Below are 17,533 nucleotides of genomic sequence, written 5' to 3' on the forward strand. Positions count from 1 at the left end.
AGATGAGACAGCAGGATTGATGTAAACACCTTACTGTCAGCATCCAGAATCGTGATGGGTCAGTAACTCAGAGGACTCACACAATCTCCTCTCTTGGAGATGGGGGAATGCATATGCTTTCGACCATCATGCAGGATATATTCCTACGTGCAAACTCACCATACCCTTTTTAAACAAATAGTTGGATAGGCCATTCAGCCCCGGAGGTCTAGAGACACTGATTCCAGATAGAGTCTCATGAACGATCTCAAGACTGAAATCCTCTCTAGAAAGTTCATGGCTATTTAACAACATAAGTTGGTGAGATTTTCTGACAGACCCCTCTGCAAAGACCCGGCTAAAGTGTGTTAACAAGTTTTCTTCCGAGACACCATTAATTTTGTACAAAGGGCCGGAACGAGTCGACTACATTAATGAGTCACAAAAATACTCTTGAGTCTTTGGCCCTCATTACAAGTCAGGCGCTGGACCATGGTGCTATTAGCACCATGGTCCATGCCGGATTCTGCCATGGGGGATGGCGGAATTACCGCCCCATTCCAAGGTGATTGGGGCGGTAATTCCCCATTCACCATTTGCCCTTCCCCATTCCCATTTTTGCCCCATAGGGCATAATGGAGATGGGGAAGGCGCTAATTACGGCACTGTAAATTACGGTGCCGTAATTAGCACCAAGGTCACTTAGCGCCTTGGACTTTAACGCCTGCAAAAAGCAGGCGTTAAAGTGTGAATCAGGCGTTAAGGGTTAACGGCGCCAACAGCGCCGTTAAACCCTTAACGCCTGACTAGTAATGAGGGCCTTTATCTTTTATGCACAGTAACATGAGTTCTGTATCTTCTTGGGACCTTCTGGCTCGGGACTGATGTAACCAGTTTTTATACGATTGTCCGGTCTTCCTCATCCCAGCCATCCTAACCTCAATTGGGAGTAGGTTCAACTTCTTCATCTGGGCACTCTTTTGTCAGATTATTTTTTTTCGAGCAGCTAATTCAGCATTATATACATGATGGTGACAGGTTTTTCTTCCTTTATTTGTTTCCTTCATTTTAGCCCGCCGCCCCCAATATTGAGCCAATAAATTGGTCAAAATGCGATGGAGTGAAGGTTAGATATCAGACGTGGAACTTTAATAAGATGCCAAACATGAGTTAACCCTCCCAACTGGCCCTGCCCCCCGCATTCCAGGTCATTTGGTTTCCAGCAACATTGGAGACCAGATCTCCTGAACAGCCCTATTGGGGTATGGAGGGACCAGAACCCAGTCTAATATCAAAGGAGGTTTCCAACATCGCACGTCACTATAGGGTGTAAAATGAATAGCAAAGTATGACCATCTCTAGAAAGCCCACTCATTGGTGAAAATAGAATCAAGGGTGCTGCTTGTATGGCCATTTGTCCATGTCGCTACTTAATTAGAAGGAGCAACATCATGATGATTCAAAGAAGATAATCCTAAATTGCTCAAATGCAGCAACCAACACGTACCATTGCCTTTCTTATTATTGCTCCAGGTTCCCTTTCCACACATAGATACCCATATTTCTGGATTCATGCAGTCTGAATTCAGGTCTCTAGCTAAAATCACATGGCCAGCCAGAATACTGAATGTCCACACTAATACTGAGTCCTCAATACATTTTAATGTGATATCCAAAACACCTAGCCTGTCATGCCAGTATACATTAATAATTAAAAGATCAATTATCCCCACTTTTGTATCTACTTTAATGTGTGTTGCCATAGCTCCTAGACAAATGTCAAATCACCGTGTAACCTCGATTGAACCTAAATCCTTCACCATTGTGAGTAAGACTGGGAAAAACATGAAAACCCTCAAAGGAGGGTGATTTAATCAACCTCATATCCTGAAGAGCTATTATCATGTTTAATCATAATTTTGCCGCCACCTCAAGTGAGCAAAGTAAACACCCATGACACCTTGTATTCCAGGAGAGCAAGTTAAATTGACTATCAATACCCATTATATTTGTAACTCTATGATCAGTTTCCAAGCGTTCCATTCAAAAGCCACGACCAGCCATTTAGCCATTCAGATTTCAACATTTTCTGTTTCAGAAATAGAATCACTGCCAGCGCTGATTGGGCATTCACTCCACCTTTCCCAACACTAGTTTCAATTGATTCACCCAGGTAATGGTTGACATCGAAGCCATTGTCATTAACATTGTCTCTCTCCTTCAGTATCAAGTCAAAAATTAACCTCGAGCCAAACAATACAAGAGCACGTTCCGTATATGTACGGTCGAAGAAATCAACCATCTCTATGTTAGCTGATGAAATTCCTGCTAAGCTAAGAATTTCTGACAAAAGATTCAATATTGTTGAATGTCTCAAGATCACTGATGTATTCTCTGGCAAAACGCTTTCAATCAGTAAAACATACGAGCAAGCTTTCATGTTAATAAGGGACTAGATACTCTTTTTGATTGCATTTTTGTGAGGCCCCTCTAACTGCTAGATCTTTATTAGCTACAATCAACCTTGGGCCCAGAGGCTTCTTCTCTCAATGGGGCTCATCAATCTGCAGTATAGTATAATAGTTTCAGTCTTTTCCATCCTGTTGCCTACTCCTCTATGTTCCGGGCTTATACTGCTTAACGGGTGTTCTGGAACATTTTTCTGATTACAATCTTGACTAATATCAGTGCCCCCTCTTTTAGACACACTTGGAGAAAACACCCTTTGAAATGGAGTCTCGCATTCCCCTCCCAATCTCTACTGAATTCAGTATATTCAGAGACTTATGCAGGGAAGGGTTTGAGAGGGCAAATGCACTCTGAAATTCAGATAAAATGCGTCTAAAGAGCACCCTTACCAGAGCTGCGCCAACCCCCATAGTTACACTTTTACCCTTGCCAGCCCCCAAAGGGTTTTCACATTTAATTCTCTTCAAATCTGTTCCCCCTTTTTTTTCAACCCAACCAAACAAACAGGGAGTGGCTCCTCCTTGGCCGAGGCTCATATTAAACCACTCTCCTGGTTGACATCTTTGCAATCACCTCTAAATATACTTTGAATCTGCCTCTGTTTCTAGGTTCCATGCTTGACAACACCTTTGGGCAAATTATTGGCCTTGGGGGCAATACGTGGATTAACCAGGTTTTTTTTACCCTGGTCGCCACCTTTATCAAACCGTGCTCCCTTAGCCAGTTCTTGCCTGACAATCGGCTGTTTCAGCAGGTAACTCATAAATTGTTTAGATACCCCTGAATTAATCATCTTATTGTGGCAATTCTTAGACTTCCTGTATGCGGGCATGGGTCAGCACGATAGACCTCCAGCCAACTGGCCACCGAACACCAAACACTCGGCTCACTCTGCTACGCTCTGCATCTCCTAGAGCTTTTGTAGATGGGATGCCAGTAATAGAGAGCAATGACAGACTCCAAAGTAAAAATGCCTCCTTCAGTCACAGAAGAAACACACCAAACACTCGGCTTACTCCGTTACGCTCCGCGTCTCCTGGAGATTTTGTAGATGGGATGTCAAGTAATAGAGTGTGATGACAGACTCCAAAGTAAAGATACCTCCTTCAGTCACAGAAGAAACACACCAAACAGTCGGCTAACTCCTCATTAGTTTTGACATTTCAATAATTACATTCAACTGAGGGAATTTGCTTTTTCATGTGATCATTTTCTTTTAAGCAAGAGAAAACAATAACATTATTCCCTTTGCTGGAAAATAAAGTAAATTCAAATGTATGTTAAATGTATTAAAGCAAAGTGATGGATTATGTATTTAAATTGTAAAAGAAGAAATACAAATGCCCCTGCTTGAGTTTTTTCACATTGTTTAAGGATGAATGGAACTTAAAATGAATAAATTCAAGCAAATACAAGGCCAGAATTTACATTTCACATAGTCCTAACCTGAATACCTACAGAAAGCAGGAAACGCGAGGGGAAAATGTATGATGGTACCATTAAATAGCTTGCTTAGTGAGTGATTTTTCAAGTCATGAATAGGGCAATGGAAAGGATAAATTGAATCTATTCCAAGCAAACATGGGCGCCGGAATTATCTAAACAGGGGAGTCATATCTACTGTTTTCTTGTTATCTACTTCAAATACACATAGTTGCATTCATGAAACAGCTGTACAAGGTGGACATTGATGAAGGATGGAGTGTACAGCCAGGAAAGATTTATCCAAATAATTAAGTGCTGATACAAAAAGAGCATCATGTACTGACTGTGGATTCCTAATAATAAATGATCCAAAGGAGAAGAGATTCGTCAGAAGGGAAAATACATTAAAGGAGTCTGAAAATCAAAAACATAAATGTATAAATATTAATTCTTACCCGTCCTACTTGAGCTGCTCGTTGGTGAGGGAGTACTAGTTGTAGTGCTTGTAGTTGAAGGAGTGCTAGTTGTAGTGCTTGTAGAGGATGGAGTACTAGTTGTCGTGCTTGTAGTTGAAGGAGTGCTAGTTGTAGTGCTTGTAGTTGAAGGAGTGCTAGTTGTAGTGCTTGTAGATGATGGAGTACTAGTGGTAGTACTTGTAGTTGAAGGAGTGCTAGTTGTAGTACTTGTAGTTGAAGGAGTACTAGTCGTGGTACTTGTTGTTGAAGGAGTACTAGTTGTAGTACTTGTTGTTGAAGGAGTGCTAGTTGTAGTGCTAGTAGTTGAAGGAGTGCTAGTTGTTGTGCTTGTTGTTGAAGGAGTACTAGTTGTAGTACGTGTAGTTGAAGGAGTGCTAGTTGTGCTTGTTGTTGGAGTACTAGTTGTAGTACTTGTAGTTGAAGGAGTACTAGTAGTAGTGCTTGTAGTTGAAGGAGTGCTAGTTGTCGTGCTTGTTGTTGGAGTACTAGTTGTAGTACTTGTAGTTGAAGGAGTGCTAGTTGTCGTGCTTGTTGTTGAAGGAGTGCTAGTTGTAGTACTTGTAGTTGAAGGAGTACTAGTTGTAGTACTGGTAGTTGAAGGAGTGCTAGTTGTAGTGCTTGTAGAGGATGGAGTACTGGTTGTCGTGCTTGTAGTTGAAGGAGTGCTAGTTGTAGTACTTGTTGTTGGAGTACTAGTTGTAGTACTTGTAGTTGAAGGAGTACTAGTTGTAGTACTTGTAGTTGAAGGAGTACTAGTAGTAGTGCTTGTAGTTGAAGGAGTGCTAGTTGTCGTGCTTGTAGTTGAAGGAGTGCTAGTTGTAGTGCTTGTAGTTGAAGGAGTGCTAGTTGTAGTGCTTGTAGAGGATGGAGTACTGGTTGTCGTGCTTGTAGTTGAAGGAGTGCTAGTGGTAGTGCTTGTAGAGGATGGAGTACTGGTTGTCGTGCTTGTAGTTGAAGGAGTGCTAGTTGTAGTGCTTGTTGTTGAAGGAGTGCTAGTTGTTGTGCTTGTAGTTGAAGGAGTGCTAGTTGTAGTGCTTGTTGTTGAAGGAGTACTAGTTGTAGTACTTGTAGTTGAAGGAGTACTAGTCGTGGTACTTGTTGTTGAAGGAGTACTAGTTGTAGTACTTGTTGTTGAAGGAGTACTAGTTGTGGTGCTTGTAGTTGAAGGAGTGCTAGTTGTTGTGCTTGTTGTTGAAGGAGTACTAGTTGTTGTGCTTGTAGTTGAAGGAGTGCTAGTTGTTGTGCTTGTTGTTGGAGTACTAGTTGTGGTGCTTGTAGTTGAAGGAGTGCTAGTTGTAGTGCTTGTTGTTGAAGGAGTACTAGTTGTGGTGCTTGTAGTTGAAGGAGTGCTAGTTGTTGTGCTTGTTGTGGAAGGAGTACTAGTTGTAGTACTTGTAGTTGAAGGAGTGCTAGTTGTAGTGCTTGTTGTTGAAGGAGTACTAGTTGTAGTACTTGTAGTTGAAGGAGTACTAGTTGTAGTACTTGTTGTTGGAGTACTAGTTGTGGTGCTTGTAGTTGAAGGAGTGCTAGTTGTCGTTCTTGTTGTTGAAGGAGTACTAGTTGTAGTACTTGTAGTTGAAGGAGTACTAGTTGTAGTACTTGTAGTTGAAGGAGTACTAGTTGTGGTGCTTGTAGTTGAAGGAGTGCTAGTTGTAGTGCTTGTTGTTGAAGGAGTACTAGTTGTAGTGCTTGTAGTTGAAGGAGTACTAGTTGTAGTACTTGTTGTTGAAGGAGTACTAGTTGTGGTGCTTGTAGTTGAAGGAGTGCTAGTTGTGGTACTTGTAGTTGAAGGAGTACTAGTTGTGGTGCTTGTAGTTGACGGAGTACTAGTTGTAGTGCTTGTTGTTGAAGGAGTACTAGTTGTGGTGCTTGTAGTTGAGGGAGTGCTAGTTGTCGTGCTTGTTGTTGAAGGAGTACTAGTTGTAGTAATTGTAGTTGAAGGAGTGCTAGTTGTCGTGCTTGTTGTTGAAGGAGTACTAGTTGTAGTACTTGTAGTTGAAGGAGTACTAGTTGTGGTACTTGTTGTTGAAGGAGTACTAGTTGTAGTACTTGTAGTTGAAGGAGTACTAGTTGTACTTGTAGTGGAAGGAGTACTAGTCATAGTGCTTGTTGTTGAAGGAGTACTAGTTGTGGTGCTTGTAGTTGGAGTACTAGTTGTGGTGCTTGTAGTTGACGGAGTGCTAGTTGTAGTGCTCGTAGTTGTTGTACTTGTTGTTGAAGGAGTACTAGTTGTGGTGCTTGTAGTGGAAGGAGTGCTAGTTGTAGTAGGAGTGCTAGTTGTAGTGCTTGTTGTTGAAGGAGTACTAGTTGTAGTACTTGTAGTTGAAGGAGTACTAGTTTTAGTACATGTAGTTGAAGGAGTATTAGTTGTGGTACTTGTAGTTGAAGGAGTAGTAGTTGTGGTGCTTGCAGTTGAAGGAGTACTAGTTGTGGTGCTTGTAGTTTGAGTGCTAGTTGTAGTGCTTGTTGCTGAAGGAGTACTAGTTGTGGTGATAGTAGTTGAAGGAGTACTAGTTGTACTTGTTGAAGGAGTACTAGTTGTAGAACTTGTAGTTGAAGGCGTGCTAGTTGCAGTGCATGTTGTTGAAGGAGTACCCGTTGTAGTACTTGTTGTTGAAGGACTACTAGTTGTAGTGCTTGTTGTTGAAGGAGTGCTAGTTGTAGTGCTTGTTGTTGAAGGAGTACTAGTTGTGGTGCTTGTAGTTGAAGGAGTGCTAGTTGTTGTGCTTGTTGTGGAAGGAGTACTAGTTGTGGTACTTGTTGTTGAAGGAGTACTAGTTGTTGTACTTGTTGTTGAAGGAGTACTAGTTGTTGTACTTGTTGCTGAAGGAGTGCTAGTTGTAGTACTTGTTGTTGAAGGAGTACTAGTTGTAGTACTTGTAGTTGAAGGAGTACTAGTAGTGGTGCTTGTAGTTGGAGTACTAGTTGTGGTGCTTGTAGTTGACGGAGTGCTAGTTGTAGTGCTCGTAGTTGTTGTACTTGTTGTTGAAGGAGTACTAGTTGTGGTGCTTGTAGTGGAAGGAGTGCTAGTTGTAGTAGGAGTGCTAGTTGTAGTGCTTGTTGTTGAAGGAGTACTAGTTGTAGTACTTGTAGTTGAAGGAGTACTAGTTGTAGTACTTGTAGTTGAAGGAGTACTAGTAGTGGTGCTTGTAGTTGGAGTACTAGTTGTGGTGCTTGTAGTTGACGGAGTGCTAGTTGTAGTGCTCGTAGTTGTTGTACTTGTTGTTGAAGGAGTACTAGTTGTGGTGCTTGTAGTGGAAGGAGTGCTAGTTGTAGTAGGAGTGCTAGTTGTAGTGCTTGTTGTTGAAGGAGTACTAGTTGTAGTACTTGTTGTTGAAGGAGTACTAGTTGTAGTACTTGTAGTTGAAGGAGTACTAGTAGTGGTGCTTGTAGTTGGAGTACTAGTTGTGGTGCTTGTAGTTGACGGAGTGCTAGTTGTAGTGCTCGTAGTTGTTGTACTTGTTGTTGAAGGAGTACTAGTTGTGGTGCTTGTAGTGGAAGGAGTGCTAGTTGTAGTAGGAGTGCTAGTTGTAGTGCTTGTTGTTGAAGGAGTACTAGTTGTAGTACTTGTAGTTGAAGGAGTACTAGTTTTAGTACATGTAGTTGAAGGAGTATTAGTTGTGGTACTTGTAGTTGAAGGAGTAGTAGTTGTGGTGCTTGCAGTTGAAGGAGTACTAGTTGTGGTGCTTGTAGTTTGAGTGCTAGTTGTAGTGCTTGTTGCTGAAGGAGTACTAGTTGTGGTGATAGTAGTTGAAGGAGTACTAGTTGTACTTGTTGAAGGAGTACTAGTTGTAGAACTTGTAGTTGAAGGCGTGCTAGTTGCAGTGCATGTTGTTGAAGGAGTACCCGTTGTAGTACTTGTTGTTGAAGGACTACTAGTTGTGGTGCTAGTAGTTGAAGGAGTACTAGTTGTGGTGCTTGTAGTTGAAGGAGTGCTAGTTGTAGTGCTTGTTGTTGAAGGAGTACTAGTTGTGGTGCTTGTGGTTGAAGGAGTACTAGTTGTACTTGTAGTTGAAGGAGTACTAGTTGTAGTACTTGTTGTTGAAGGAGTACTAGTTGTGGTGCTTGTGGTTGAAGGAGTACTAGTTGTGGTGCTTGTTGTGGAAGGAGTACTAGTTGTAGTGCTTGTAGTTGAAGGAGTGCTAGTTGTAGTGCTTGTTGTTGAAGGAGTACTAGTTGTTGTACTTGTAGTTGAAGGAGTGCTCGTTGTAGTGCTTGTTGTTGAAGGAGTACTAGTTGTAGTACTTGTTGTTGAAGGAGTACTAGTTGTGGTGCTTGTAGTTGAAGGAGTGCTAGTTGTAGTGCTTGTTGTTGGAGTGCTAGTTGTAGTGCTTGTTGTTGATGGAGTGCTAGTTGTCGTACTTGTTGTTGAAGGAGTACTAGTTGTAGTACTTGTAGTTGAAGGAGTACTAGTAGTGGTGCTTGTAGTTGAAGGAGTGCTAGTTGTAGTGCTTGTTGTTGATGGAGTACTAGTTGTCGTACTTGTTGTTGGAGTACTAGTTGTAGTACTTGTAGTTGAAGGAGTACTAGTTGTGGTGCTTGTAGTTGAAGGAGTACTAGTTGTACTTGTAGTTGAAGGAGTACTAGTTGTGGTACTTGTTGTTGAAGGAGTACTAGTTGTGGTGCTTGTAGTTGAAGGAGTGCTAGTTGTAGTACTTGTTGTTGAAGGAGTACTAGTTGTAGTGCTTGTAGTTGAAGGAGTACTAGTTGTAGTACTTGTAGTTGAAGGAGTACTAGTTGTGGTACTTGTTGAAGGAGTACTAGTTGTTGTACTTGTAGTTGAAGGAGTACTTGTTGTGGTGCTTGTAGTTGAAGGAGTACTAGTTGTAGTGCTTGTTGTTGATGGAGTACTAGTTGTTGTACTTGTTGAAGGAGTACTCGTTGTAGTACTTGTAGTTGAAGGAGTACTAGTTGTCGTACTTGTAGTTGAAGGAGTGCTAGTTGTACTGCTTGTTGTTGATGGAGTACTAGTTGTCGTACTTGTTGTTGGAGTACTAGTTGTAGTACTTGTAGTTGAAGGAGTACTAGTTGTGGTGCTTGTAGTTGAAGGAGTACTAGTTGTACTTGTAGTTGAAGGAGTACTAGTTGTGGTACTTGTTGTTGAAGGAGTACTAGTTGTGGTGCTTGTAGTTGAAGGAGTGCTAGTTGTAGTACTTGTTGTTGAAGGAGTACTAGTTGTAGTGCTTGTAGTTGAAGGAGTACTAGTTGTAGTACTTGTAGTTGAAGGAGTACTAGTTGTGGTACTTGTTGAAGGAGTACTAGTTGTTGTACTTGTAGTTGAAGGAGTACTTGTTGTGGTGCTTGTAGTTGAAGGAGTACTAGTTGTAGTGCTTGTTGTTGATGGAGTACTAGTTGTTGTACTTGTTGAAGGAGTACTAGTTGTAGTACTTGTAGTTGAAGGAGTACTAGTTGTGGTGCTTGTAGTTGAAGGAGTGCTAGTTGTAGTGCTTGTTGTTGATGGAGTACTAGTTGTTGTACTTGTTGAAGGAGTACTAGTTGTAGTACTTGTTGTTGAAGGAGTACTAGTTGTAGTACTTGTAGTTGAAGGAGTACTAGTTGTCGTACTTGTTGTTGAAGGAGTACTAGTTGTAGTGCTTGTTGTTGAAGGAGTACTAGTTGTAGTACTTGTAGTTGAAGGAGTACTGGTTGTTGAGCCTGTTAAGGAAGCAGAACTGTTTTTAATGTTTGTAGTTGAGGAACCCTCTAATGTTAGCACTGTGGACTACAAAGAAACAGCTTCACTCTTTGATTTAATTATGGTTCTTTTGCATAATATCTCATTTGCATCTGTACTTATATAGTTATAAACATGTTATAGCATGCTCTTTTGATCACAAAAGAATGTACACTAGTCACAATATCGGATTTGAAGGGAAGCAGTGAGCTTCTTACAATGGGGTGAGTTTGAGAGAAATTCTGGCAAGATTGTGGAAGGGATAAATGGAACAGTCACTGGGTGGACATACATTGATAAAGGAAAATCAACATTATTCATTTTAAAGTGAGTAGGAGGTACGGCCAGCAGTATTAGGGATGTGACCATGATGGTTGAAGTGCTAGAGTGGAGGCAGAGAAATTGAGGGACAGAGGCAGTTTATTGGCAAGGGAAATATGTTAGCTTGAATATGAGAGCTACGTTAAGAGGGTAACTTGGAGGTGAGAAGGCATAGATATTGCCCTGTCTCTTGCCCAGTTTTAGAGAATTTTCAAAATACTAAAAGCCAAATTATGGACTTCATGTTAATTGTAACATTATGTTGTGTTGTTTTAAATATAGCCAAAATATGACTGGGGATTGCATGTGATTGTTACCGAAGGAGGAACATATAAGTAATTGGGGTAAACAGCCCACATTTACCCATAGCCATACTTTCTATGTGTCCCTTGTGGTTAAAATCCCATAAAATCGCAGCCCATAAATAAGTTGTATTTTACAAACACGTAATAATGAAATTGGTATGGTGGTCATTTTGTAAAAAAGTGTTATTTGCATGGATGGGCCTGCCAACGTTAGTGCTTAAGTGCTGTTGGGCCCCTTGCATGCAATTTTCAGCTTTTACAATACAGAGAAGCTAATCTTCGAGTCACCATGTAATTTGGCACTGGGAAGTATACACATGCACTTTGGCATGCACAGGTCCCGTTCCCAATTTTCAGCATTTGAAAAGCAGAGTCCAATGGAGCATGGCAAAAGGCAGCGTGTAAGCGTGTATGCCGCCTTTTTCTCTGCACTTTTGCACTACACCATGCAAAATCAGTAAACGCTGCACACATGGCAGGCAGCGATTAAAGTTAAATGTTGCCTGCGTTTACAATTGGTCCCAATGGAGTCCGCCTGCTTAATGCTAATGGACTCCATGAAAATGCACGCCGGCGCAAATGCTGGGGCATTTGTATGTCGAAGAGGAAGGGAGGTGGCAGAAACACAAGTTGCATTTCACTCCTCCTCGCCATCACACAAATGGACGAAAATGAGGCATTGCGTTAATGGAAAGCATAAAAGCTTTTCACAAGGCTTTTACGCCATCCATTAACTTTACGACCGTCAAGAAAATGAGCTTCAGAGAGAAAAAGTGAGAAGTAAAAACAGGCAAAACTGTCTTTATTCTTTGCTTTTACTCCTCATTTTGTAAAAATATTTTGCCAAAAATGCAAATTATGCAATGCAGACAGCATTTACAATGGATTGCTATGGAATCCACTTGCTTTTAGCCAGTGCCAAACACAGGCAGATTCCATGGGAATCCATTCATTTTATACCAGTATGAAAATCTCCTGTGCACTTTAAAGCCAGAGGAGGAATGCACATCAGAAATGTTCATTCTGTTTTGTGCTCCTTCGCTCCCTTTAAAATGGCTGTAACATTCCGAGGAGTATTAAGGTGAGGTGTAATTAGCCAACACCTTGCTATTACACATAACATTAACTCACCAGCAGTTCGAAAATAATCCCCTTGCTTTTACCGTTACCACCATAATCATTATGGCGTTATATGCTTTACATTCTGAGCTGACCACACCTGATAGAAATGTGGGCTTTTTCTGCCAACCTGCCCCTCTAATCTACTTATAGCTGTCCCTCTGTTAGTTGAATATGTATGGGGCAAACTAACAATCATCAGAGAGCTAAAAGCTTTTTAATTGGGCCTCTATATTGTGTTTTTATGTTCTCTTAACAGTACTTTTTTATTTGGCCAAATTGTGCACAGAACTTCAGAACATCTACAATAAACAATTAAAAGAAAGCACACATTTTTTATTTTTTTTTATTTTATTTGGTTTTATAAAGCGCCCACGGCCCAGGGGCATTGTGGCGCTGTTACAAGGAAGTTTGCTTGCAGATACAATTGTTTATACATAGACGTACATCTTTGGGTCTAGCGTGGTCATGTGTATACAAGGTATAGTCATATCTATACAGGGATAGGTTTGCATAGCGGTTTAGTAGGCATAGTATTCATGAGATGGATTAGTATACAGAGTACAGGATAGTATGCAGTATTGATAACTAAGACATTCTCGAAGTCTGTGAGCCATAGTGGCATATGTTCATTGGAGTGTTATTGGAAAAGTTGTGTTTTAAGGGCCTTACGGAAGGTGGTGACGGAGGGTTCTTTTCTGAGGGCCGGGGGTGGAGCGTTCCAGCTCTTGGGTGCGAGCATTGTGAAACTGGATCCGCCAAATTTTTGTCTTTTGAAGGTCGGGACGGAGAGTCGGTTGCAGTGTTGGGTGCGTTTGGGTCTGGTGGAGCTGTCTCTGTGGATGATTTCCAGTTTTTTGAGAGGTATGTTGGTGCTGTTAGCGCGAGGCAGGCGTGGGTGATGGAGAGTGCTTTGAAGAGTATACACTCTCTAACAGGGAGCCAGTGAGCGTTTTGTCTTGCTTGGGATATGTGTTCTCTATTAGGGATGCTGAGGGCTGCCCTCAGAGCGTTGTTTTGTGTGGTTTGAAGTTTTTTAGGTTTTTGGTGGAGGTGCCTAGAAATAGGATGTTGCAGTAGTCAAGCTTTGCTCCTACTGTGGCTCTTGCGATGGCAAGGCGGTTTTTGGGGGAGAGGTAGGGCTTGACAGCATTTCTGACCTTGGTCGCTAGGGCTGCGGAGGATGCGATAGCATTGACTTGGCAGGACATGGAGAGCGAGGCATCTAGGTATACTCCTAGGGTTTTAGCCGTGACTGAGGTGGTGATGTTCGTGTTCTCTATGTTGAAGGAGGCGTATTTGCTGTCAAGTTTGCTGAGGACTTGTTTGGGGCCTACTATGAGTATTTATGTCTTGTCTCCGTTGAGACAGAGTCTGTGTACTGCCATCCATGCCTGGATAATGACGTAGATCTTGTTGAGGGTGGCTGCGTCCTGATCGTAAGAGGCAGTGAGGGGGAGGAGGACCTGAGTGTCATCAGTGTAGTTGGTATAGACTATGTTGTGATCATCGAGGTCATTCAAGAGGGGGAGAGCGAAAATGTTATAGAGGGTGGGAGAGGTGCACGATCCCTGTGGAACTCCGCAGTGGATGGGAGTGGGGGATGCGCTGTCCTGATCGGAGAAGACTCTCATGAGCATGTCTTCGAGGAAGGATATGACCCAGGTGGTGGCTTGTTGGGAGAAATGTCCTGCGTTTTTAAGGTGTTTGCATAGTATCTTATGGTCTATGAGGTCGAATGCGGTGGATAGTTCGAGGAATAGGAGTAGAGCAGGCTTGCCCTGGTCCATGGTTTGTTGGAGCTGTATCTTTAAGTCAAGTAGGGCTGTCTGGGTTCCATGGCGAGGCCGGAAACCAGATTGTCTTTTACCTAGGATGTTGTTGGTTTCCAGGTGTTGTTGGACCTGTAAGTAAGCTGCTCTGTCTAATATTTTTAGCAGGAAAGGTACGGTTGTTATGGGTCTGTAGTTGTTGGGTTGATCAGGGTCAAGCGTGGGTTTTTTCAGAAGCGGGCGTACCCAAGATTCCTAAAGGGAGGGTGGTACGACTCCCGAGGAAAGGGACGCGTTGATGAAGGCTGTTAGGAAAGGGGCTAGGGGTTCAGCGCATTCTTTGATCAGTGATGCTGGGCAGGTGTCGCCCTTGCAAGAGGAGGGTTTAATGTTTTTCATGAGCGCTATGACTTCTGATTCGGTCACATCATGAAAGGAGAATGGAGGGTAGTTGTTAGTGTGATTGTTGTTTTGATCGTTGTTTTTGGGGGGAGAGTTGGTTGTGGAGATGGCTTTGCAGTGGGTGTTTATCTTTTCTTGTAGAGTCTTAAGTTTGTTTAACATGGCCGTTTGGATGGAGTTGCACCAGGCTTGGTCTTTGACTGTTTCTTGGGTGTTAGTTGGCGGGATGCCAGTTCTTTGTAGATGGCTAATAGTTCCTTGAATTCTGATTTGGCATTGTCTATTCTGGAGTTATAGGAGGCTGATTTGGCAGTGGTAATTTCTTTTTTGTACTGGTAGGCGAGGGTTTTGTAGGCTTCCAGTGAGGAGGGAGAGGGGAGAGATTTCCACAGGGAGAGGGCTTCTCTTTTTTGGCTCTGAGGTTGAGTAGCTCTTGAGAGAACCAAGAGTTGGCATGTTTTTTGTTTTTGGCTTTTTTTAGGCAGGAGGGGAGCGATGGAGCCTATGGCTGAGGTAATGGTTTTTTTGTAGAGGTCTGCTAATTCTACTGGGTTAGAGGAGAAGGGTGGTCTAAATGCTCTAGCCGCTTCTAGGATGGGAATGAGTCTTTCTTTAGTAAGTTGTCTGGAGGACCTGGGCAGGGCTGGCAGGCAGGGTTTAGCGGCTTGATTCCTGTGGGGATGTAGAAATGTATGAAGTGGTGGTCAGTCCATGGGCATGGGGTGTTGGGGATGATGTCGATGGAGCAGTTGTGGTCAGCTATCCAGTCGAAGGTGCAACCTTTGTTGTGTGTGGGATTGGTTACTCTCTGGGTAAAGCCTATGTCAAGGAGGGATTTGTTCAGGGTTTTGCTTTGCTTATCTTTGGGGTCGTTTAATCCTAGGTTGAGGTCGCCTAGGATTATGGCTCTGGTGTTGGTTTTCAGGTTGTCTCCAACTAGATGGAGAAGGTTGGCTTGGAAGTCTAGAGGTGGCCCGGGGGGACGTTAGATAATGTGAAGGGTGATGGTGTCATTCGGTGAGAGGGCTAGTTTGACTGTGAGTGAGTCGGTGTGGTCATCGATAGTGGCGTTGATTAATCTGACAGCGATAGTGTCTCTTGTGATGAGGGCTAATCCTCTGCCTTTGCTGGAGGTTCTGTCTTTGTGGAACAGGGAGTATCCAGGAGGGAGGGAGAGGTTGATGGAAGGGCCTGAGGCGGCATGGAGCCAGGTTTCGGTGAGTGCAAGAATGTCAAGGTCGAGGTTAGTGATTAGGTCATGGATTTCGGTGGCATGAGCAGGAAGTGAGCGTTCGTTGATCAGAGCGCAGTTGAGTTGAGTGTGGGTGAGGAGTGGGGGGTTTGGTTTGTGTGTGATGGTGTGTGGTGTGAGGGTGTGTGGTGTGAGGGGGGGTGAGTGCGGTAGGCCTGAGTGTGGGTGTGGGTGGTGCGTGTGCTGAGGAGTACTTTTCTGTGGTAGGTGGGCCTGGGAAGTGTGGTGGCGTATGGTGGTAGGTGAAGGAGGAGAGTAGCTCGAGGGAGTGAGGTTGAGAGAGGTGGTTGGGTGGGGGTGTGCCAGGGCGAACTTGTGTGGAGCAGGTGGGGGGCATGCGAATGGGGGCAGGAAGAGTGTAGGAGGTATGCTGATAGGCATGTTGCGTAGGCTTTTAGATAGGCGAGCAGGGCAGAATCATAATAGCTAGGTAGGGCAATAGGCAACAGGTATGTGGCACCGGGCAGATTCGAAATGGCTAGGTAGGACAACAGGCAATAGGGAACAGGCATGTAGAACATGGCAGATTCGAAATTGCTAGGTAGGGCAACAGGCAGCAGGCAACAGGCATGTAGCACAGGGCAGATTCGAAATTGCTAGGTAGGGCAACAGGCAATAGGCAACAGGCATGTAGCACAGGGCAGATTCAAAATTGCTAAGTAGGGCAACAGGCAATAGGCAACAGGCATGTAGCACAGGGCAGATTCAAAGTTGCTAGGTAGGGCAACAGGCATGTAGCACAGGGCAGATTTGAAATTACTAGGTAGGATAACAGGCAGGGGTCCAAGGATGACGTTGCTGGGTAGTTGGTACGGAGGTAGTTGAGCAGGTTTCCTGAGGGTTGAGCGTGGGGCCACAGGAGTGGATTAGCAGATGGTGGGTATGCAATCACATCTGAAAGAGTCAGGGGGCGGGATTGCACTTACCCGTGACTGGTGGTATAATGAGGATCTGGTTCGGCCTGCCCGGTCCGGACAGGTGAAGACCGGTGATGGCCTTGGCTTTAAGGGCCTTCGCTTGTGGGGGTGCGGCTCACACCTGTCGGTTTCCTGTGGCTCATAAAATAGCTGTGTGGAGGATTGGTTGCTAGGCAATTGGATGCGATGATGCTTCAGCCATTTTGTAGCAGCTGATCTCCTTGTGTGTAATGACACTGGTGGATCGTGCTCTGATAAAGAGCTGTGGCTGCTCTTGCTGCGTGGGGTGCAGGCTTCTTGGGGCTGCAGAGGCGTGAGGGCCGGTGCGCAAAGCTTCAGGATCTGTGTGTAGCTGCTCCTGCAGCGTACGTGTGCCGGTCTGAGTAGGAGGTACAGCTGCTCCTGCAGGGTATGTGTGCCGGTCTGAGGAGGAGGTACAGCTGCTCCTGCAGCGTACGAGTGGCGAGGGCTCCTGCCCTGTGGGTGCGTCTGGTGTGAGGTCCAGACCGGTGATGGCCTTGGCTTTAAGGGCCTTCAATGTGGGGGCGCAGCTCACGCCTGTCGGTTTCCTGTGGCTCATAAAATAGCCGTGTGGAGGATTGGTTGCTAGGCAATTGGACGGGATGATGGGGCAGCCATTTTGTAGCAGCTGATCTCCTCGTGTGTAATGGCGCTGGTGGATCATGCTCAGATAATGAGCTGTTGCTGCTCTTGCTGCATGGGGTGCAGGCTTCTTGGGGTTGCAGAAGCGTGAGGGCCGGTGCGCGAAGCTTCAGGATCTGTGTGTAGCTGCTCCTGCAGCGTATGTGTGCTGGTCTGAGGAGGAGGTACAGCTGCTCCTGCAGCGTACGTGTGCCGGTCTGAGTAGGAGGTACAGCTGCTCCTGCAGCGTACGAGTGGCGACGGCTCCTGCCCTGTGGGTGCGTCTGGTGAACAGGGCATGCTTGCTGTATTAGTATAACTTTCATTGGACTGCGCAATCCTATGAAAGTTCTAACATCAGTGTGTGTGTATGTTTGTGTGTGTGTGTGTGTGTGTGTGTTTGAATTCATTGCCCTGACAGCAGTAAACAAACACAAACTCCCTCTACCACGCTGTAGGGGGATTGTGTTTGATTATTGACGCCAGGGCATTGAATGAAAGAAGCACAAATACATATTTTCGATGCCCGCAACTTTTTGAAAACCAGTCGTTTGGAGAACATGAATTTGCTAATTTTACATGAATAAAATGTGTAAAGATTTGTTTACATTTCTTTTGTTTAGTAATAGTTGAAAGCAATACACATTTTGAGTGCATCTCTCTTTTAAACAAAATCGGAACAAGAAAGGGCTCCCTCTTTCCAAAATATGACAGAAAAAAGGTCAATGACCAAATCACAGAAGCCCAGTGTAAAGTGCAATTGGCAAACTCCTTTTTGTT

At 43.9% G+C, this 17,533-nt stretch overlaps 1 protein-coding gene across 1 annotated transcript in view; it reads right to left on the reverse strand.

The window, feature by feature from the left end:
- Nucleotides 1-4,317: 4,317 nt before the first annotated feature.
- Nucleotides 4,318-17,533, reverse strand: part of LOC138505058 (mucin-2-like) — an 894,965-nt gene continuing 881,749 nt past the window's right edge. Inside the window, exon 37 of the mRNA XM_069625383.1 lies at nucleotides 4,318-10,071. Coding sequence (XP_069481484.1) covers nucleotides 4,318-10,071 — 5,754 coding nt within the window. The remainder of the gene's footprint in view (nucleotides 10,072-17,533) is intronic.

Source organism: Ambystoma mexicanum, chromosome 11, assembly GCF_040938575.1.
Source record: "Ambystoma mexicanum isolate Mex_15411 chromosome 11, UKY_AmexF1_1, whole genome shotgun sequence".
NCBI classification, from domain to species: Eukaryota; Metazoa; Chordata; class Amphibia; order Caudata; family Ambystomatidae; genus Ambystoma; species Ambystoma mexicanum.